At 39.9% G+C, this 24122-nt stretch overlaps 1 protein-coding gene across 7 annotated transcripts in view; it reads left to right on the top strand.

The window, feature by feature from the left end:
* TMEM63A (transmembrane protein 63A) overlaps positions 1–11475 on the top strand; it is a 45831-nt gene extending 34356 nt beyond the window's left edge. For 6 of the 7 annotated variants that reach the window (XM_087717859.1, XM_087717858.1, XM_014058643.2 and 3 more), the window contains exons 20-23: positions 2452–2619; positions 8072–8187; positions 8396–8458; positions 10500–11475. In XM_087717859.1, the coding sequence (XP_087573985.1) occupies positions 2452–2619; positions 8072–8187; positions 8396–8458; positions 10500–10655 (503 nt within the window). In that variant the 3' untranslated portion in view covers positions 10656–11475. Of the gene's footprint in view, positions 1–2451; positions 2620–8071; positions 8188–8395; positions 8459–8938; positions 9270–10499 lie in introns of those variants that run through there. The other variant, XM_087717860.1, reaches the window with a different exon arrangement.
* Positions 11476–24122: the final 12647 nt, after the last annotated feature.

Below are 24122 nucleotides of genomic sequence, written 5' to 3'. Positions count from 1 at the left end.
CCTCCCCAGCTCACAGGAGCACTCTGAAAGCCCCCTAAAGGCTATGGACGGCCATTTTTGTGAAGGGGTGGAGTTTCAAGAGGCAAGAAAATGCTGTATTCAGTGTATAAGACGCACTCAGATTTTCAGCCTCTTTTTTGAGGGGGAAAAGGTTATATTCCGAAAAATATGATAATACTTTTATCGTTTTGTTTTAGATGAAGTGAATATTTCATTGCAAAGATGCTTAAAAAGGCTGTTTAGTCTAAGTTTGGTAGGAAGCCTTGAAAAAAAGAAAAAGAGATTTAGGGCATCAACTCTATGTAAGAAAAATGGAATGACTCACCTGTTTACCAATATCCATGAATCTGAAGCCATATATCTAGTAGTTCCATTTGTAGAAAAAGAGAGTGTCATTTATCATTTTACATTACACATTTATGTTTTAAGTGATCTGAAAGAAGTTGGGGGTTTTAAATATTCAACAATAGCAATTGGGGGTGCAGTAGTTAGAATTCAGTATTGCAGGCAATCTCTGCCCACAGCCTGGAGTTCGAGCTCGACAGGGCTTGAGGTTGAGTCAGCCTTCCATCCTTCCAGGGCCTGTAAATGTGGACCCCAATTGTTGGGGACAATTTGCTGACATTGTAAACCACCCAGTTTACAGTGGGGTGATATATAGGTATATGTGCTATTGCTGTTGATATTGTTATATATCTAATTTGTCTGAACTGGTGTAGAGTTTCCTGCCTGAGGAGAGGGTTGGACTAGAAGACCTCCAAGGTCCCTTCCAACTCTGTTATTCTGCTCTGCTCTGCTCTGCTCTGCTCTGCTCTGCTCTGCTCTGCTCTGCTCTGCTCTGCTCTGCTCTGCTCTGCTCTGCTCTGCTCTACTCTACTCTAATCTACTCTATTGGGTTATCCTACTGATGTTTTCTCCTTCATGCATGCCTCCATCTTCTGTAAAATCTGGACATATAAAAGTGTGAGGTAGAAATCTACCGAAGTAATATTGGGCACATACTTAAAAAGCAATTCAGTTTTTAAATAAAGAATCTAGATTGTGCATTTTAAATTTCTGAAAAAATATATGAAAGAGCATTACAGCATATTATAGTGATGGTGAGTCTATGAGATATGTGTCAAAGGTGACACACCACAATTTTTTGAGTGACATGCCAGTGTTCATCAACATTCAACAACAGCTATTCTCGAAATCATGTCCCGTTCTTGTGTGATTTTTGAAGGCTCTAGTGACTGATTTGCAGAGACTGCAGAGACCATGTGAGAATTGCATACCCACAAGAAGTCATGTAACCTCTACAGCTTTGGAAAATAGTGTGAGAACAGGGCGTGCTTTTGCACAATTTTCAGAGGCTGCAGAAGCCACCCAAAAATGAGCTGTGCTCTTACATGGCTTCTGGAAGCCACGCAAGGAGACTGTGCTTTGCCACAGCTTCTGAAGCCTCCAAAAATTGCTTGAGAATTGGATGTGCTTTTGTGGAGTTTGGGAAAGCTACAGAGGCCACAGAAGAATATTCTTTGAAGGTGCTTCAAGAATGAAAACCTTGTGTGAGCCTGAGCTGCCTTGTGTAGATCACAGTGGCTTGTCAACAGAGAACACCGCCTGAATCCAAGTGGTACACAGCAGATTCTAAGAATCACACACATAATTGGACAGAATTTTTTAAAAATAAATTAATATGTAAAGAATTGTTTCTCTTTTGTTCAAGGGTGGGGAAGTGACACGCTAGCAAAGTCAACTTAGCCATTTTCTGAATTTTTCACATACTGAGCCCAAAAGGTTCACCATCACTGGCCTATTACAAGCTAAAGAAATAGGATGAAAGAAAAGAAATTGAAGATATCTAGTAGATTTTAGATCATATTTGTAATGTAATTACAGATTCCTCTTATGGTTACTGCTTATAATTAGAAAATAATTCCAGAAACCATGCTTTGTGTGTTTTTCCTGCCTTGCCCCCTCCCAAAGAATATAGGCTTTAGGAGGCAAAATGCTAATAATAAAAAGTTGATTTTACCTTTTTATACTTTCTAGTGTATTATATCTAGCATTCATATTTTATTCCCATACTCAGAACATCTCAACAACATGCCATAGATAATGGGAACTTATGTTTAAAAGCTGTCTGTAATGCTTGTGTGAATAATAAGGAAAGATATCCAGAGTGTCAGTTTTTTGCATTAGTTGTTAAATTGCATTTTAACATTGTGCAGTATTTATGTGCAATATATTGAATTTTAAATAATAATATGTGTTAAGAAAACAAAATGTTATGACCAAACAAAATGTTATAACCATTCATTATACCATTTGTGTTCATTTTTGAGAGTTATTTTATCACTAGGAGTGGAGGATGAATTGAAGGAGTTTTTTGGATGTTGGTATAAATTTTTGCAAACTTTTTTATAGCCTTTCTTAGTAATACTGTCATATTTTTCTTATTTTCAGGGTTAATTTATCTATTGCTGAAACATACCGTTGATCGCTATAACCTCTATTATGCATACCTTCCCACCAAACTGGAGAAGCAGATTCATATTGCAGCTGTGACTCAGGCATTAGCAGCTCCCATCCTCTGCCTATTCTGGCTGTTTTTCTTCTCATTTTTAAGATTAGGTAAATATCTCTGCTTCTCTGAAAAAAGAATGCAGACATTGCAGGAGATAAATATGTTACATTTTGTATCATGGGTGTTCTGTTAATCCACTGATATACATTTGGATAAGAGTCAAGGAGAACAATATCGTAAAATGTAAAGATACAGAGGTAACTAAAGGGGTGGTTGGTTGTTGCTTGGTCCTTGGAGTCAATGCAGGAGCAAGCCTGTGTAGTTTTTCTGGCAACATTTTTCAGAAATGGCTTACCAATACCTTCTGCATAAGATGGAGTGCAAGATAGAGATGGATGAGCAGCTCTGAGTGTATGCTCTCCATTTTTAATCTTTTATTTTAGTAGTTTTATTCTCCATTTCTAATTTTTTAAATTGTATTGCCTGAGAGGTCACTTATCTGCTGCTCCAGTCACAACTTAATAATTTTTAATCTGGGACTTAAGAATGGGGAAAAGGAAGAAGAAGAGACACTATATCCACTTCAACACAGATTTCAACCAAGCCTCTGAAGCAACAGGAAATGAATGAATATACAATAAATAAGCAGATAACTTCAGTAAGTAACTTTGACTCTACTATCTCATCAGATGGATGTAACACACATAACTCCTTGGAGTGGGATCTACAGGTGGAAATAGAAAACCAACAGCTATATAACTTTTGTCTTCCCTGATAGAGGATGCCTCCCCTGCCCTGACTCCAGCTGTCTATTCAGCAGCTACCTTGCTTATGCAGGGATGGGGATGATCTGAACTTTAAAAGGGAGAATAGAATAGACTTCGTATCTAGACAATGTCTGCTTACAGCACACAGTGACTTCAATCTTTGAATATTTAACTTCAATTAAAAATAAAGTTAACTAAAGGAGTTCTTTGCAAAGTACCGTATTTTCACGACTATAAGCCGCACTGAAAATCCTAAAATTTGATCCAAAACCGGAAGTGCGGCTTATAACCCGGTGCGCTTTATATGTGGAAAAAGATCTCCCAGCTGCTTTCGCGGTTTCCTGGAGCGCCAAGAACCTTCGCGCTCTTCTCCGCTCCTCGCGAGTGCAATAGATGTCCAGAAGCGGCTTTTGGGGCTAATGGGGATTGGATTTCCAGCTCGATAGCCCCTGCCGCTTTTGGACGTCTATTGCAGTTATGAGGAGCCGAGGAGAGTGCGGAGAAGAGCGCGGAGGTTCTTGGCGCTCCAGGAAGCCGTGAAAGCAGTTGGGAGAGGCGCACGGCTTGGTTTCTCCTCCCTGGACGTCGCAGCAGCAGCCCTAAACTCACCGATCTCAGTGTTTTTCGCATCGGGGTGTGCTGCAAGAGCATGCCCCGATGCGAAAAACACATGGTTCGGTGCACTTGGGGCTGCTGCTGCGACGTCCAGGGAGGAGAAACCAAGCCGTGCGCCTCTCCCAACTGCTTTCCCGGCTTCCTGGAGCGCCAAGAACCTCCGCGCTCTTCTCCGCTCCTCCTCGCGACTGCAACAGATGTCCAGAAGCGTCGGGAAATGTGCGGCTTATAACCCGGTGCGCTTTATATGTGGAAAAAGTTTGAAAAATTAACGTTAATTGATACTGCGGCTTATAATCCGGTGCGGCTTTTGGTCGTGAAAATACGGTAAGCTGAAAGCCACTATAACTGCAGAAGCCATAAATAAATATGTTGCTCATACTGATAAACACTGTGAGACTACCAGGGAGTTTAGAGTTGTCCTCATTCCTGACTCTATTGGCAGAAAAAGTAACAACTGTGGTGGGCTCAACTCTCCAGCAGAAAAAGGGCAGAGTTGAGACAAGTGTCTCATCTAGAAAGTCTACTGAAAGCTCACTGGAAGGAAAGCTGATTGATTCATTTGGTGCATTGCCAGATATAGAACAAGCAGACATCATACACAGACTGGACAAATTAAGAGAAACATGTGGACAATATGCTCTACAGCTAAGCCGTTCATTGATCTGGCCTTATCATTCACTCATGATTATGGCAATACATTCAATCAACAAATTTCTAATACTCTCACAATATCAAAAAATCCATTTACACAGTCACTGAAGAATCCGTGGTGTCCAATCCAGTTCCTGGTAATCTGCAGCCTGGCAAAATGTTGCTACAACTGGAGTTTCCTAAGCACAAAGATCCTGAAGGAACAGTCCACCTCATCCTTCTCTGAACCTAGACATGCTTTTAACATTTGCTACAATGTGGTTCTCCAACTGCATCCCCTAGAAAATGGCTGTAAATCATTATGTGGGCTAAATGGGGATGTTGAAGATTGTTCTGATAAAGATGAAGAACCAATGTCCCAGCACTTGGCAACTTCCCAGAGACAGAGGTCTGGTTCCAGGTCTTATGTCATCCCTGGAGCTATCTTCTAATGATATTGCCTTCTCTGATACCCAGAACATACTTGCCTCCTCAATAGTTTATCCCAACAACAAACAGCATGACGCAACCTGTGTTCTTACTATTCCTCAGAATTTGCCTTAATAAGGGCAAATACAGGGAACTCAGATTGACATTTGGAGGCTCTTAAACCCCTAACCATTCTCTCATGGAATATTGCGGGCTGGAATGCTAAATCCAAAGACTCTGCTTTATAAATTACATTGCTGAATTCAATATGCTCCTTCTCATCCAAGAAACTACCTTGAAAACAACTTGCATATAAATGGGTACAAATCCTTATTCCCAGCAGTTCTTGAGCAGGTATACAGCAAATTGTGTAATGTTTTGAGTATATAAATATCAACTATGCCACGTTCAGACATTACATAATTATGTCCAATGGACCGCTTACAATGTCTGTGCTGCTAGAATTCAATAATGCCCTATTATTATTGGTTAATGTTTCTTCCATCATCTCAAAACAGGTCTTAATTTAACAGTTTATGGACCAAATTTGAAGTGTATGTATCTGTACATGTATATATACATGTATATAGTATGTGTACTCTCCCAGCCTATATAATAGTTTCTGATGACTTAAATTCAAGGGTGGGGAAGAATGATATAGCACTTTTTACTCCATTTCATCAACATCTCCCATAACCTACCATAACTCCCCCTTTAATAATTCTGCAATCCAAAGATTTAAAAGAGGGCTGTAAGGACTGCTTATTTCTGTTTCTTAGCCGAGGGAACCTGTGTTGTCTGAAGGCATTTCCATGGTTATGTGGCCAGCATGACTATACATTGGCGCATGGAACACTGTTACTTTCCCACTGAAGTGGTACCTATTTATCTATTCACATTTGCATGCTTCCAAACTGCTAGGTGGGCAGGAGCTGGGGCAAGTAATGGGAGCACACCCCGTCACACTGTGCTCAGGTCTTTCCAGCTGACAAGCTCAGTTTCTTTAACTGTTGAACCATTGTACCCCATTTGTATTTATGCTGTTATTCTTCAACACCCGGCTGAAAAATATATATCCAAACCAAGTTCATCACTGTATGCTGTATTCATTGATTTTAAGTCTGCATTTGATTTCCAGAGAAAAACTTTAAGCTTTCTTTATGTAGTAAGCGTCTGCATACTACCATTGATAGATACCTGTTATTGTTTATTTACAATCTTTATAAGAATTCCAGAATCAAAGTCCGATGCAGTATGCAAGGCTACTACACTGATGAGATTCCAGGCTATAGAGTAGTAAGGCAGAGATGCATTTTAGCTCCACTGCTGTTTAATCTCTATATAAACTACTTGTGGCCCAATTAATCAATTAGAATATCACACACACACACACACACCAAATTAGCTAATAGACATAGTGCATCTTTGTTGTATGCAGATGATACAGTTTTTTTTAATCTCAAACACAAATTGGACTTATAGGAGCCCTGAATGCTTTGGCAAGCTATTACTCCAGAGAAACTTTTGAAATCAATTACTGTATAGTAAAACTAAGATCTTTGCAAAAAGACCTAAATTGCATGCCTGAAAGATAAATGGCCAGAACATCAAGCAAGTTAAACCCTTTAAATATTTGGGTATGGTTTTCCATAGCTTTACTGAATACAGTGTACATCAAAACTATGTTATTCAAAATGCTCAAAAAACAGAGGCAGCAATTGAATCATTTCAGTTCTCCAAAGAAGCACAGTATACTCGAGCAGCACTGAAGCTATATTTAGCTCTGGCTCATGCACAACTACTCTTTGGTGCTTAGCTGGGACCTTACTCTATTTTTACTTCCCTGGAAAGTGTATAGTCCAAATTCCTAAAACCTATATTTCAGGTAGCTCACTATGTCCCAAATGTTGTACTAAAGAGGGTGGCAGAATTATCTAAACTTGAAACAGGTGCGTGGACTTATATTATAGCACATTGGTTCAAATTACTCTTTTCCCCTACAGTTTTGAATTCTTTCCTTTTAGAGGACGAATTACGAATCAGTATGGTTCAGGACCATCTCCCCAAAACGTCAATGTCTTGGCTTCTCCAAGGAAGTGCTCTTAATGATAGGGTACAAGTGCGCGCTTTAAACGTTTTAAAGACCTGCAATCCCAACAAGACTATTCATTTTTTGAGCAAACTCCTCTTTTCAAAACATTGAGATATTTACATTATATAACTGTCCCCAAACTCCAAAGAGCACTAACTTTAGCATGCTGCAATGTACTTCCCACAGCACTTTTAGAGTGCCAATATAAAAATTCCACATGAGCTGAGACTGTGCCCCAATGGACAAGGGGTTCAAAATTACAGCGCATGTCCTATTATACTGTACCTTCTGTAAGGACTCATGGAGCCATCTCATAACATCTCAGCTGATAAATACGTGATACCAATCATTTTTATGTACAATTGCTGTTATCGAATCAGTCCGTTGTACTTTCTTTGAATGTAGCCAGATTTTGTCTGCAAAATTAGGCAGACTTTGACTGCCCACTGCTCACTAACAATCCACCACTAATTGTACTGTAAATGAGCCAAGGTGGTGCAGTGGTTAAATGCAGCACTGCAGGCTACTGCTAGATCAGCAGGTCAGCAGTTCAAATCTCACCGGCTCAGGGTTGACTCAGCCTTCCATCCTTCCGAGGTGGGTAAAATGAGGACCCAGATTGTTGGGGGCAATATGCTGACTCTCTGTAAACCGCTTAGAGAGGCCTGAAAGGCCTATGAAGCGGTATATAAGTCCACTGCTATTGCTATTGCTATATTACTATGTTGTCTTTTTTTAATGCTTCTTGTTTATAATGCTGGTCTGTGACTGTAATAAACAAATATTATTATATACTTCATAGTGAGCTTTTATGTCTTCAACAGTTGAAACTAAAGCCAAATACACAGCTATTTGCATTATTGGGTTTCAAGTCTGATGTATTTATCTGTTAATCCATTCAAATAATAGCTACTAGCATTTACTGTCTTCACTCCCTTATGTCATTGCTACAATTGTACCACTGCCTAGTCTATCATGCTGTTAAGTTTAAGTTGACAGATTTATTTTCTCTCTCTCCCCTAGGATTTACTGCACCTACAACATTACTTACGTTCTTAGTTGTATGCATAACAATTGTTGTTTGCGTAACATATACCTGTTTTAGCTTGTTCTGGTATCTGACCCCCATGCAATACAAGGTAAATGAATCAAAACATTTAATTTTAAAATAGCTGTATTTTAGATATTAACATAAAACACATAAAATGATCATTAATTAAAAGTACTTTCTTTATGTTGATAAATAGTTATATAATATAATAGTTATTTGTAGAATTTTGAATATTTATATTGTGCATATATTTTGAAAATTATTTCAATTTAACTTTTTTTCATTGTTACTTATAGGAAGCAAAATATCTGTCCAGGGATAAAGAAAATAAAACTGATTTTTCAGCTCCAATATCTTCTGTAAGTATCAGATAGATATTATTACATAGGAAAATAAATATTCTAAGAAAGGGCTTGTGTCTATTAGCAAGTTCTGAAATTATAAAATATTTGCATTAATGATTTCATTCAGAAATACTGAAATATTGTGGTTTTAATTCTGACCTGTTGAGAAAACATTTCTTTGCAGATAAAATGTTGTGGGCAACTGAAACACATTAAGACAACTGTTTACTACATAATAATATATGTGATGCTCAATTTTGGTAATGATTTACTTGGCAGTCATACCAATTCTTGATTTATGTAATATTAGAAGGTTATATAGCAGAACAATTAGCTAGGTAGATGCTATTGAATCAGATATAACCATTGCATAGTGACTATGCAATGATAAACACTTGCTATATGTGGTGATAATTCTTAAAAGGAATGCCTTTGATCACTTCATAATCATCCATCTTATCTGTTGTCTGTCTCTCGGTTTCCCTCAATGTATAGAGTCTTTTTCTAATCTACCATCTGCTTTCATCCAGAACGTTAGTTTCTGCTTGCTGGTCACTGCCCTGAGACAGAAGACAGTCTTTATTTGCTACTTTCTGAAGTTCATGGGATTTTTACTGGCTGATTATGGATTTGTAATTTAAAAGTGTCTTTTCTGTAGCCATGCATTAGCACTTGAAATAATTACTTTTAAATTTTTATTATTGCCTTTATATGGTACTTTTTATGATAGTCCTGCTGTATTTAATAAATAAATCTCAATACATTTTTCTTCTTTCCATTCTTCATTTAATATTAACTATGTGATCTCATGTCCATCTATATTTTCTGCAATGGTTCTATTTATTTGGCATTTTTCTCCATCTACAACTGCATCTATGAGTGCAAAATCAGAAGACTTTGCCTTCATGAAGAATTAATAAAGCAATCATTTGACTATTCTCTTGCAATCCTATCTCTTCTATCTTCAGAACATAGTTAAATATAACTGATTCCCCCTACCCAATCACTAGGTCACATATTTCTTCTTGACTTTTTCATATTTCTCGACATAGATCTGTTGTTATTTTAAAAGGCTTCTCTTGCAGCCAAAAACAGCTCAGTGAATATTTAATCTTCACCTGCTGCTTTCCTATTTCACAACTGGCCTTCTGCTTGTTGCATCTCAGTCTCTATTTTGCTGGTTCTTCAATATACTTTCTCTCTGCAAATGCTTTGTCATCCGTAATTTTTTTCTTAAAGATTTAATTATAGCCACGAGAACCAGTTTGATGATTTGGTTAAAGCATCAAAGTAGAAACTAGGAGATCATGAGTTATTCAGGGCACAAGTGCATATGTAAACATGGGCTGGTAGTAATCCTTGAAAAACATGTAATTAAGTATACAGTTGGTTAGAATCTATTAACATGTATATTTAACTGCATCCTGAGCTTCCGGTTTCTGGCACATGAATGCACACCAGCCAGCTGGTCTTCATGAGTGCATGCGCGCCAGAAACTGGTGACCCATGCGCATGTGCAAGCCAGAAACTGGAAGGTCAGCTTCTCAGTGTGCGCGTGCGCACTGGGGAACTGCTCTTCCAATTTCTGGCATTCCTCCACACGTGCGCGTTCCTATTTTGGCACTCGGTGCTGAAAAGTTTCACCAACACGGTTCTAGGTGGAATAACTTTCTTCCATTTTGCAGAATCTCATCTGCCCTCATACATGTTATGATTTTAGATTCACTTTCCCCTTTTCAACTCTTCCAATGAGCATGAACCTGTCATGCTTCTCCCCGTATCACTGAAGCTATGAATTTTCCCACCATATCAAGTTGGTAACTTGATGAGATAGACAAGAATAGGAACACGATTTAAATATGTTTGACTTCAGATTTATAAGACATAAATATACATTTAGCCTGTAGAATTGGAGTAATAAAATTTATGTGTTTATTTTATTCCTATAGAAAATGCTTGGAAGTAAAGTATGGAGTGAGTTAAGATTAAAATCTTAGGTAATTTAGAATTATAGTTGCTTGTTATTTAATTATGTGAAAACCTCTTACCATTCCAGATCTATGTTCCTCGCGTTCTGCACCGTATTTCTACCGAAAAGAGTATTTTAGCTTCTACAGGTCAGAGATCCTATGGAGCTATATCAGGAATAGGAACAATTGGGGAAGAAGATGTCATCTGTGTCTCTTATCCTGAGGAATCAGGTGTCAAATAGATGTGAAAAATCTTGGTATCATGAACTAACACAAGATGGCACACTTAGTCCTGTTTCAGAAAAGCAGATTTCACAAATGGATCTCTGTGTTTCAGTGCAATCTCTTTAAGAAGTATGACCTCTTCATGTAGAGGACCAGAATATATGAAGCTACATTCAGGGATTTTCACAAAGATATGTTGCGAGTAGGTAATTTTTCCCCCGGTAATGACTTATGTTGTGCTTTGCACACTGAATAAGAATGCTTAGAAAACAAATTTGAGCATATTTATTTATTTGCCTTTATAGAAATATTTATGGGCAAGTGCCAGAGCACAGGTTGCTAAACACTTGAGAGTTTATGTCTGAAGAAACATCTGTTTTTATTAATGTAGAAAAAAATCAGATAAATATAAGCTGGGGAGTATTCTGATTTTCTTCTAGTAATTCCATAGTTTATCAATCACAAGTATTTTCTGCCTTGTAAAAGGATTTTTCTACCAAAGTAGAGAAAATATGTGTCAAAACCTAAAGGATTTGGGGATGACAGACTATAGGTGCCTGAGAACTGTTATTTATGGGACTATTTAAATCAATTTTCTAGTCACAGTTTTAAGGGCCTCACACAAAAGGAGCTAACATGTCAAACAATAAAGGATGTAAACATTTTATTATTTTTAATCTCTAAGGTTTATTTTTTTTAAGAATCTTTAAATCTGCTAAAGTATCACAAATATGTTACACTGTTTTTGAATTATGAGATAGATAAAAATTTTGAAAGAAGCAATATTAGATTTAAATATAATTAATCACTTTCAATAAAACACTGGATTCAAACGCACATTTACCTTGATTCTTATTGAATTTTGAAACTACCTGTTGTAAAATATTGCCAAAATGTACACTGTTTTTTAAAAGTTTTTTATTTTTCCCTTTCAAATTCATTCATTGAAATACATTCTTATAATCACTATTTAACATTTGTCTATTCATCATTAGTCTCTATACTCATTTTTGCACACACACACACACACACACACACACACACACACACACACACACATACACATCTATATAAATTAAAATATAATGGTTGTTTGTTCAAAATTGCTAATCTCCAGAAGTTCTTCACCGATTGCTTTGAAATTTTGACACAACGTTGCATTCGAATACGCTAATGTTTTTATATATGTATATAGATGTCATACCTGTGACAGGTAAAAACATGATTGCTTGTAAAAAAAATGCTTTTTTGAAAACCAGCCCCATCTGGTGGACGTAAAAGCAATACACACTATACTAAAAAAGCAACACACACTATACTAAATATTTAATGATTCCATTTCAATGTTTCTGATTGCATTGTTATATTGAATTTTCATATATTTCAATTTATTTTCATTTTCATTTAATTATTTCGTGTGACATTGCGTTGGAATTGAGCTGTGTCGTTTACCATAGCGTTCATTTACTGAGTATAGTATATTTGGAACAGTTCGGCCTCTCTCCAGCTTCGTCCCTTTATATGTGTGGCATAATACACTTCTATCATATTATTATTTCACATTTTAATTTGTTTTGAGTTTCTTTGGGGATATTGACTTGAATTTCTGGAGAAGAAATAGTGAACTTAGTGTAGTTGACAACTGTAGTGGACAACCATGGTAAAGAGTGAATAGATCCATCTCCATACACGGTGAGGATTCAAGAACCCCACAAATGCTCCACAAATAGTGTATGAGTTACTCCTTGTCTTTGGCAGGTTTAGAGCTCTAGGAGATGAGGGAATACCCGTCTTGCTCAATCTATGGTCAACACTTAAAAAAACCACTGAATTCACATACTTCCCTTTTTAAATAAATTTCAGAAATTACTTGTTAACCTTTTTAGCTGTTAAGAACCTTTAGATCAACCAGTTGTATAGCACTGGGTTTCCTTCAATCGTTAGCAAAAAAAAGTTTTAAATATAAGCTAACAATTCTTAATAAACAGCAAAAAGGTGATTAGAACTTTGATTCTGGAAATGGACCAAAGCTCCAGATGGATTTGAAATCATATTTTTGGAATGAATTATAATTCATGTAGGAAAAAATGTTTTTGTTTTGAATTCTCTTTAAAAAAAATGATAGAATAAAACTTTAAAGATTGGATGCTAGAGGGAACCAAGAGGAACTAAAAGATTACAATTAAAGGAGAAAAATACGAATACAGAATATTTTAACACTGAATTATTAAAGAGTATTTTGAATTATAGATGCAGAAATCCTTTTTAAAAATGTTTATTCTAGTCAGTTTTACCTAACAAGAATGACACTGGACTGAAAGTGATTTAAAAATGACAGGCTATAACAGTGGATCTCAACCTTCCTAATGCTGCGACCCTTTAATACAGTTCCTCATGTGGTGACCCCCAACCATAAAAAATTCTTTTCCATATTTTTAAAAAAATGTGTTTTGCGATGGTCTTAGGCAACCCCTGAGAAAGGGTAATTCGACCCCCAAAGGGGTCGCGATCCACAGGTTGAGAACCACTGGTCTATAAGAATGATGTGGAAAAGAATGCCACATTGGACATACAAAGCAAACTAACGGATGTTTTAAAGGCATATACAAATAGTCAAGAGAATGGCCTGGATAATTTTCTTATATTGGATTTATAACAGAGGCTTGTTAAAACTTTGAAGAATTTATAAGAATGAATAAAAAAAATGCAAAGAAATCAAATTTTAGGCCATCATTTGAAGGGGCTAAATATCAAGATTGTTAAAAGTAAAAGGAAGGAATATAAAATTGCTTTATTTTATAGAGGTTAAAATAGAAAATGTTATCTTTAATAACTCTGAATGGACTTTTGCTGATTAAAATTTAAACAACTCAGCTTTTAGTTTCTGTTTATTCAAGAGAGATGGGATATGGGAAGAAGGGATCATTTGTTCTCTTTTAAGAGAAGATAATTTATTAAAATTACTTCCTCCTTGTGATGAAGGAGGAATTTCTTGATATATTTTTCTTTATTGTTTTTTCTTTATTTCTCTCTCCTGCACTATTTTTCTTTTATTTATTTTAAGTTTGTATTAGTCTATATATTGGTAATTGTAATTTCTAATACAATTGGTTTTTTTTTAAAGGAAATCAGCTGGCTTCTAAAACTAAACCTTTAAATGGTCCCCTATTTCATGTTAATTGTAGATGCTTTCATATATCTACATAATCATAATAAAATCTATCTTTCTCAAGGAATACAGATATGTGCCAAATGTAATATAACCTAATACATTTCAGCAAATATAAACTGCAATTTATCACTGATAATTTCTATTCCAAATGTTGGAAGTGTTGTAAAGGTAAATCTTTAAAAAATTATGTTATAAATAAATTGGATCGCAAGCCATTTTTTAAAAAAGAAGTACACAATTGGCTAGAAGGCATTTTTCATATTTTGTAACAGCTGCCCCACAATTGCTTTGAATAGTTTGGACCAACTGCAAAGAAGTAAAGCTGAGACAGCAAATAACCCAAAAGGCAACTGTCCTGAAAACTGTCTTCTAATTTTGATACATCAAAAGTATCCATCTTTGTGTAATTATTCTACTTATTTCAGACATGTCAAGTAGCTGCTGCAGAGGACAATCTCAGATCAGTCGGTGTTGGATGCAAAGTTCTCCAGGGGCAAATGCAGCTCTCCCAGTTTCTTTCACACAGGCCTAGCAATAGAGCTGGGCCTCATTTCCATCCAGCTTGTAAAGGGATCTCTTTGGAATCATCTGAATGTAGACCAGCTGTCTTTCAACTGCCTATGTAGAGGCATATTGAATCCTTATGATGGAATGATGATGTGAACGGTGTATGCAAGGGTGGGTGAATGTCTATCAATGATTCAATTGGACTTGGGTTTCTTTTTTTCACTTGATGGCAAGGACTGCTATGGCTCCTTTAAGTCCCTTTTATTTGCAAGTAATCAGAAATATCTTCAGGGAGGGGATTTAAAAAAAAATCAAGATGGCAGCCACAACTATGTAGCCAAAGCCACAGCCTTTTTTTATTACACATCACGTTAAAAAGAGATGAGACTTTGATTGCATAGTGTCTGGCCTCTTGCCTAATTTTTTACTCCCCTATGGATATCTCTGCAAATGATTCTGGAAAGTGCTATTTTTAGAGTGAGGCTAGGATTTCTAAAGAATATAGTATGCATACAGCTGTTTTTCTAACAATTTTTGATACAAATTACAATTTCTTCTTTCAGAAAAATTATGTCTTCTAATTCACCAATATATAGAGAGCCGAGGTGGCGCAGTGGTTAGGGTGCAGTATTGCAGGCCACTTCAGCTGACTGTTATCTGCAGTTTAGCAGTTCTAATCTCACCGGCTCAAGGTTGACTCAGCCTTCCATCCTTCCAAGGTGGGTGAAATGAGGACCCAGACTGTGGGGGCGATATGCTAACTCTGTAAACCGCTTAGAGAGGGCTGAAAGCCCTATGAAGCGGTATATAAGTCTAACTGCTATTGCTATTGCTATATAGAGGAGTACAGAATCATATCCTCCTGTTTAATAATTTTTATATTGAAGGACCAATTTATTTGAATACAAAACAGATAAAGTGTTTCCCTTCTCTATGGTACTAAATCCACATGAAATCATTTCCGCTCATCTGTCCATTAAATAGTTCTAATTCTGGCCCAGAGGAAAATGAATTTCTGCTGTAACTGGAATTGGGAATTTTCAGAGATGTGTGGTTACAATTGCCACTATTTCTCACTATTGGATGTGGTGATCCTAAATATTAGAAGATAACAGTTGAACAAATAACCAATTATAAATTCCTTCTCCCTACTCTAAAAGATCAGGTGCATAGCTTGATTTATTATTGGTAGAAAAAAAATTATTGTAGTGGTAAAAAGAAGTTCCTATCTTTAGATCATGGCACTCCAAGTGGTTTTACCTTAAGAAGAGTAATCCCAACACAGTTGAAGGACATCAGATTGGGATGGCTGGATTAGTTCTTCCCTGCTTAGTGTCATAAATGCTTAGGATGGTCTTTGCTAACCTTTCTCTCTTTCAACTCCCATAGATTCCTAGCCAATTAGAGCAGTTGTAACTCAGTGCACTCTGGAGGGCACTAAGAAGTCTGCCTTAAAGCCTTAAGGGCAAAGGTTTAACTTTTTTTGATTCAGATATAATAATAGCATTGAGTCAAGGTTAGTTGTCTTTCCCTTGACAGGTATTTCATCCCAACAACTACACAAAGGAAGATAATACAACACCCTCTGTGTTGAAGAATAGCTTCAACTGTTTATGACAGAATTTACCCACAATAGCCAATTATCACCAGCCAAAAACTTAGTGAAATGGAGAACAAAATGTGAGAGAAACCATCTTGAATGGATTTGTCAATTCTCTAAGGGGCAAGCAGACAACTTTCATGCAGACAAAGGCTACAAGAATGGAGCAATTAGAAATGATCTATTATGTCACAGAGATGTTTTCCCCCCTGATTTTCTCCTACACTTAAAAAAACAATTTATGTTAAATTATGGTAGCTTAAAACACATATTTTATATGGTTTGACAGGAATTGTAGTCTGATGTTTAGAATTTCTAAAGGAAGGGCACTGAGAGATCAAAAGAATTCAAGAACTTAACGGCAACTACATAATTGAAAACGAAACATTACAGATGCCTTACTATAGATATAAAATGGGGCAGCTCTTTAACTATATGATCACAGCCACCATCAACTTCTTATATTTATTTCTTGGTTTTGGAAAAACATACACATCTTTAGATACCTAAACAGAAGAAATAAGAATGGCAACCATTTTTTAAAAAATAGCTCAACTCTTTCTTGCGGCAAATCTTATTTATGAGATAGTGACCCTGAGCAGACATTCTCCAACATATATTCACAATACTCTTGGCAGCTGAGGCAGCATTTAAATGGGAAGTCAATATTCTAAAATAGGGCCTCTTGCTGGCCTCTTTTAGAGACAGAAGCCCTTTAAACCACAATAGAATATTAAGGAGAGCCTGGCAGCCAGACGTAAACACGTCTTCATACTAAATCACCTGATCCTGCAATTATCACATGTCGACTGAACTAATTAAATATGAAAACGTTAGGAGACCCATTCCACGATGAATAGAAAAAGCGTGATCTTTTTATGAGAAGTTTTCCCCCCATGTTTTAATTTTGGATACTGTGAAGCATGTCCTCGAAAGAACCAGTGCAGAATTTACAGAAAATGTGACTCAATTAAACATACCGTAGCTCCACATGCCCCAAATTGCATTCTCTTTTTGACACCTTGGCCTCACACATAAAAGGGGGAATCTGCCACTTCTTCCTCCCTATGGGCCTTGCTTAAGGCAAAACTCAGAGTGGAATTACAAACAGCCTTGGGTTTGATTAGCCTTGAAAAGAACAAAGATGATTTTGTCACTCATCTAGTGCTTTAGCCTCTTGTATTTTAAACTCTTAAACTTCTGACTATGGACCAGATATTTCAATCAATAGGATTTCTTTATCATATTTAATGCCTCATGAATTTCAATGAGTCTATATACTGTACTACCTTGTGGTAGTCAACAGAGACATGCCATCTTTTAATTATTACAGTACCATCTATCTCTCTGGTGTATTGTGTTCTTTGTCTCATTGTTTAGGTCCTCCTCCTCCTCCTCCTCCTCCTCCTCCTCCTCCTCCTCCTCCTCCTCCTCCTCCTCCTCCTCTTTCCAAGAAAAGCATTCCATGAATGTGCATTGGATTTCCCTCTCACCTCTAAGGACGTTGTTGCTGAAGGCATAAGCTGAAAAGAAAGCCTCCCACACTTCATTGGAAAGCAAGTCTGGCAACCATCATTCAATAAGCCTTCTTTCCACTTATTTTGTCTGTAACATGACAGATCTGTCTAGTAGGAAACATTAATTTTATTTATGTGGTGGCTCTGCCACATAGCCTTATCACATGTTGACGTATGTTTCAGGAAGGTGACCTCATGCCTGAAACAGGAGATCACATATAGTAGATGGAACCAAAGGAGGGCAAATTAAGGTTGTGGGAAAGTCAAGAACAGAAAACAAGACATTAATAGAAAAAGAAATGTCAGAATCTATTGCTTATTAATTTGTCATATCAGCTATTATGATAGAATGGTTGGAAGACTAGGAGAAATGACACATACAGGATGCTGTTGGATATTAAACATGTTCATTAATTCATTTAACTCAGTATTATCACCATTGGTGGCAAAGACTCAAGTATTTTTCCCAACCCTAACTATAAATGTTTGGGACTGGAATAAAGTAATGAAATTACTTTACCTTCACCAGAATAATACACATCCCTTAAAAAATGCTACTAAGAACTTAAAAGATTTTATAACAGAGCGATAGTGGGGTGGAACTTCAATCACAGATGCCATCTTAATGTTTTTAACCTCCCCACCCAACTTTCCTGAAAGCGTTACCATTTTTAAAATGCCTACTGTCTTCTACAGTTTATTCTCCTTTATTTTTAGGAATTGCATTTATTGCCATGTGCATGTATTCATTGTTCCTTTAAGAACAAGCCAAAAACCCCAGATTTTGAGTTGTTCCCCCCCAAGACACAGGAATAAGATTTATTTACACTTATTTACATATAAAACTCATTCATCAAAAAGCACCTCCAACAACCACATTATTCTGTGATCCAGGATGATTATACTAAAATCATATATTTATAACAGTGACTGGAACAACAGAAATATTAACTTCTGAAAATAATATAAGTCAAAATCTTTCTTGGACTGTTTGGCTGTTACTCAAAAGATCTTATAACCAAGATCAGAAATATAAATTTAGAATTTTTAGAATTTAGAATTTTATTAGAATTTGTAGGCCGCCCTTTTCCCTGAGGGGACTCAGGGCGGCTCACACAAAAACTGGGAAAGGGGAATACAGACAGTAGGACAAAACATGTAATAAAATAGCAAACAACAAACACTCATCATTCGGGCGGGTAACTATCCTATCCCCAGGCCTGACGGGCGAGCCAGTTCTTCAAGGCTATGCGGAAGGCCTGGACGGTGGAGAGGGTACGAATCTCCACGGGGAGCTCGTTCCAAAGGGTCGGGGCTACTGCTGAGAAGGCCCTCCTCCTTGTAGTTGCCAGCCGACACTGGCTGGCCGATGGAATACGGAGGAGGCCTAATCTATGAGATCTTATCGGTCGTAGGGATGTAATTGGCAGAAGGCGGTCTCTCAAGTATCCAGATCCACTGCCATGTAGGGCTTTATGGGTGATTAATAGCACCTTGAAGCGCATCCGGAGATCAACAGGTAGCCAGCGCAGCTCGCGGAGGATAGGTGTTATGCGGGTGAATCGGGGTGCACCCGCAATCACTCGCGCGGCTGCATTCTGCACTAGCTGAAGTCGCCGGATGCTCCTCAAGGGCAGCCCCATGTAGAGCACATTGCAGTATTCCAGCCTAGAGGTCACAAGGGCCCGAGTGACTGTTGTGAGAGCCTCCCGATTCAGGTAGGGTCGCAACTGGCGCACCAGGCGAACCTGGGCGAATGCCCCCCTGGTCACAGCCGTTAAGTGGTGGTCAAATGACAGCTGTGGATCCAGGAGGACTCCCAAGTTGCGAACCCTCTCTGAGGGGTATAAAATTTGACCCCCCAGCCTGAGTGGTGGAATAATAGCCAAATCTTTGGGAGGGAAACACAATAGCCACTCGGTCTTTTCTGGGTTGAGCACAAGCTTGTTCACCCTCATCCAGTCCATAACGGCCTCAAGACCCCGGCTCATCACGTCAACCGCTTCATTGATTTGGCACGGGGCGGACAGATACAATTGAGTATCGTCCGCATATTGATGGTATCTAATCCCGTGCCTGCGGATGATCTCTCCCAGCGGTTTCATGTAGATGTTGAATAGTAGGGGGGATAAGACCGAACCCTGAGGCACCCCATAATTTAGGGGCCTAGGGGACGATCTCTGCCCCCCCACTAACACCGACTGCGACCTGTCCGAGAGGTAGGAGGAGAACCACCGTAACACGGTGCCTCCCACTCCCACCTCCCGCAGTCGTCGCAGAAGGATACCATGGTCGATGGTATCGAAAGCCGCTGAGAGGTCAAGGAGGACCAGGATGGAGGAACGTCCTTCATCTCTGGCTCTCCAGAGATCATCCATCAATGCGACCAAAGCGGTTTCTGTGCTGTAACCGGGCCTGAAGCCTGACTGGAAGGGGTCTAGGTAGTTTGCTTCCTCCAAGGACCGTTGGAGCTGGAAGGCCACCACCTTCTCAACAACCTTCCCCAGGAAGGGAAGGTTGGAGACTGGACGATAGCTATTAAGAACAGCTGGATCCAAGGATGGTTTCTTCAGGAGGGGTCTCACCACCGCCGCTTTCAGTGCGGCGGGGAAGTTCCCCTCCCGAAGGGAGGCGGTCACAACCGCCTGGATCCAGCCTCGTGTCACCTCACTGCAGTTAGTAACCAGCCATGAGGGACACGGATCCAGAACGCAGGTGGAAGTACTTACAGCTCTCATGGCCTTGTCCACATCCCCGGGGGTAACGTCTTGAAACTCAACCCAGAGCTGTTCTACTTGGTCCCCCTGCGCCTCGGCTGGAACTGCGGGGGTGGAGTCCAAGTCCGACCGAAACCGAGCAATTTTGTCCGCTAAGAATTGGGCATATTCTTCAGCTCTGCCCTGCAAGGGTTCCCCCGCCTCCCTTTTGTTCAATAGGGAGCGGGTTATCCTAAACAGGGCGGCTGGGCGGGACTCAGCGGATGCTACCAGGGTGGCTATGTGCGATCTTTTTGCTGCCCTAAGTGCCCTGGTGTATTCCCTGGTGCAGGTGGTTACCATTGCCCGGTTCGATTCGGACTTATCGGACCTCCAACGGTGCTCTAGGCATCTCCTCCGGCGCTTCATCTCCCGGAGTTCCTCGGTGAACCAAGGGGGTCTCCGGGATCCGCCGCCTCGGAGGAGCCGCAGTGGCGCAATCCGGTCGAGGGCCTCCGACGCTGCCGAGTGCCACGCAGCAGCCAGAGTCTCCACCGGATTGTGGGCGAAAGAGTCAGGAATAACCCCAAGCTCTGTCTGGAACCTTACTGGCTCCATAAGACGCCTGGGGCGGAACCACCTGGTCGGTTCCTCCTCCCTACAGTGGGGGTTTGGCCTCCGGAAGTCGAGCCTCAGTAGGCAATGGTCTGACCACGACAGGGGTATGATGTCACTCCCCCTCAGACCAAGATCACAAATCCACTGCTCCGAGAGAAATACGAGGTCAAGCATGTGTCCCGCTGAATGGGTTGGGCCCCGAATTACTTGGGTCAAGCCCATGGCTGTCATGGAAGCCATGAACTCCTGCGCCCCATCAGAGTTTTCACCGAGCGACGGCAAATTAAAGTCCCCCAGGACCATCAACCTAGGGAACTCAATTGCCAGCTCGGCTACCGACTCGAGGAGCGAGGGGAGGGCTGCTGCAACGCTGTTGGGAGGCAGGTACGTTAGCAGCAGACCCACTTGACCCTTGAGGTCCAACTTTAACAGCAAAGACTCACACCCGACAATCTCCGGAGCAGGGACCCTACGAGGAACTAACGACTCTCGGATAACAGCGGCCACACCCCCACCCCTTCCCTGGGCTCTCGGCTGATGCAGCACCTGAAATCCTTCTGGGCACAGCTCTACAAGGGGGACTCCTCCCTCTGGGCCCAGCCAGGTCTCAGTAATACATGCCAGGTCTGCCCTCTCGTCTAAAATTAAGTCCCGGACGAGAGGAGCTTTATGTACAACAGACCTGGCATTTAGCGACAACAGCCTGAGACCAGGGTCCTGACTACTTGCGCCATCTGGTCTTGGAGTGGGACTCCTAGGGCCGGAAGGAGGGATCTCTGTAATGTAGCGAACCCTCCTTCCCCGGTAATGGCCTGCCCTAAAGTCCCCGCCGTATCTGCCCCTCCCTGTTACGACCGCAATACCCCGACCCTCTCCCGTGTCTCTGGTCCCCTCAACCACCCCCGTGGCCCCCGCAACTCCCGGCAGGTCCTCCGAATCACGCATACTCATACACTCCCCCAAACAGTCCCCACGTAAGAAGTTAAAAACACAAAATTACAACAATATGATCATAAAAAAGTGGGACATTCATCCATCTCAAGCGTACCTCAAGCATAACCCATACAAAGACAGAAGAAAAAGGTGAAAGAAAAGAAAGAAATTATAAATTGCGCATAAAAATTGATTGGTTTAAAGTGCGAATAGTTCTGGGAAGGTCCAAAAAAAGTCCAAGATGGTTAAGGCAAGCAGAGGGCCTTCTATGTACTGTAAGTACCCCCGCTCGGCCAGTAGTGGCGCTATCTGTGGCCGCAGGTCCAAGGCGGCATCAGGCAACAATGGCCGTGGCAGATGAAAGTGTAGATAAAAGAGCAGATGAAGATATACTCCAAAAGGTCCAAAAGCCGCATTCCAAAAGGAGTCTAGTCCCACCCAACAAAAGGCCCTGCAATGGCAATGGCAACGGCCCAGTGGGGGGGAGAATGCACCAACAGGGGAGGCCAAGCCGAGGGGAGAGGAAGGGGGATGCAGTAGCAGCAGATGAAGACAGCCTCCCATTCTCTCCCAGTGCTGTTCCAGGCTAACCGCCTTCTCCCTGGGGCACTGAATAATCCAATGCAAGTCCACAGCAACCAAACACACAGACGAGAAAGAAAGTAGCATAAAGGGGGGGGAGAGATTTTTCTCAGCCAGCAAGTGGAGGAGAGTCAAGGCTCTCTCAGGTCAGCCGGGTCCCAACGAACCTCCAACGATAGTTATCCAACGCCTCTAACCGAGTTGGGTCGCGATGCCTTCCAAGCGGCACCCGGGCGGAGTCTTTAAAGGCCGCTCTGAATCAGCTGGGCCGCGGCGTCTTCCGGGCGCCCCCGAACGGCGTCAGCGTCTTTCGCAAAAAGGCAGCCTCGGGGGGCAAAATCTCACCACTCCGCTGCCAGCACCAAACTCTCCGCAAGATCGCTCTTGCCCTGATCTCTCTTCAGCCTCCGAATGGCAACCGGGTGGTGTCTCTGAGCGCCTCACTAATCAGCTGAGCCGCGGCGTCTTCCGGGCACCTCCGAGCGGCGTCGGCGTTTTTTGTAAAAGGCAGCCTTGGAGAGCAAAATCTCTCCAGTCCACTGCCAACACCAGACCCTCCGAGAAATCGCTCGCGCCCTGGTCTCTCTCACGCTCGATTTCTAGGAGCAATTTCTCCTTCTTTTGGCTATTTTTCCAGTGTGGACGCCGGAGCGAAAAGCCCGGCAGCCATGTTCCTTCGCACATGCGCGTATTATGTAATAAAACATTGAAGATGAAAATAGAAACCTGACACCTTAACATCCCCGAATCTGTTGGATAATCCTCAACACTACTTAACTATGGCACACCAGATGCTGCTACTTGGAATATTTCATTCTCATTCTTCTAGGACAAAAGCCTTTTGAATCGTGAAGAGGAGGTGGCAGGTGGCAGGTGCAGCAGAATGAGCTAACCCAGGGGAAGTTTCTCCTCTCTATGTTAACACCTGTCTTTTTGTTTAGTCTGCTTCATGAACACATACACAGATGCAATTGAAATGAAATGCACAACAGTGCTAGTTAGGATCTTTGGCTGTCAGAATTTTCAATTAAAAGCTTCTTTAAGTCAACACCAGGTTAACTGTTATTTTTGCATGTCTTTTCTGGCATCGTTACAGTTTACTTGATCATCCCATTAAAAATTCTAAATCAAATAATCTCTCTTTCTATCTCATCAAGAGCCAGGATCTGTAGAAATTCACTTTGATCTCTCTTGAGCTTTTGAATGGAAGGACTTCTTGCATACGATTTGAAGAAGTCATATCAGGCTTGAACACTGTACACAATTGCACACAATCATTCAAACCCTCTTTCCCCCATTTTATCATCACAAATGTGTGGCACAAAATAGAATGAAAGAAATTTCATTTTTAGAAAACAAAATTCAGAATTTGGAAATCAAAAAGAATAAGAACACAAAACTACAAACTACGAAAATATAATAGTTAGGAATAGATATACATGAATGTATATGTGGTCTTTGAAATACAAAAAACTTACTCATTATTTTTGTTGATTCAAAATAACTTTTAAACATCCAGCATTAATCATATGGAAAACATTATTATTATTGCAATAATATTTTGCTATATTTAACCTGCATTGAAAGATCATTATTTTATTGTGTTAATTTTTCTACCCACAGAAAACAGGTTTTTGCTCATTTTTTAATATCACTTTAGTGATATTTAGTGAAAAAATAAGTTTATATTTCCAGTGTAAAGCTAACTTTATATTTCCAAATAGGGACAACCATTGTCCTCTGCAGCTTTGCCACTAAAGTTGGTAATATGGACCAATTTGTTTACCCCTCCCACAAAAACTATCTTTAAAAAATGACAATTAATATAATTTAATTTTAATTTTAATTGAATATGCCAT

This window comes from Thamnophis sirtalis, unplaced genomic scaffold (assembly GCF_051295495.1).
Source record: "Thamnophis sirtalis isolate CommonGarterSnake01/CBP01778 unplaced genomic scaffold, rThaSir2_p1.2 scaffold_6, whole genome shotgun sequence".
In the NCBI taxonomy this organism is placed as follows: Eukaryota; Metazoa; Chordata; class Lepidosauria; order Squamata; family Natricidae; genus Thamnophis; species Thamnophis sirtalis.
This window is presented reverse-complemented; position numbering and strand designations above follow the sequence as displayed.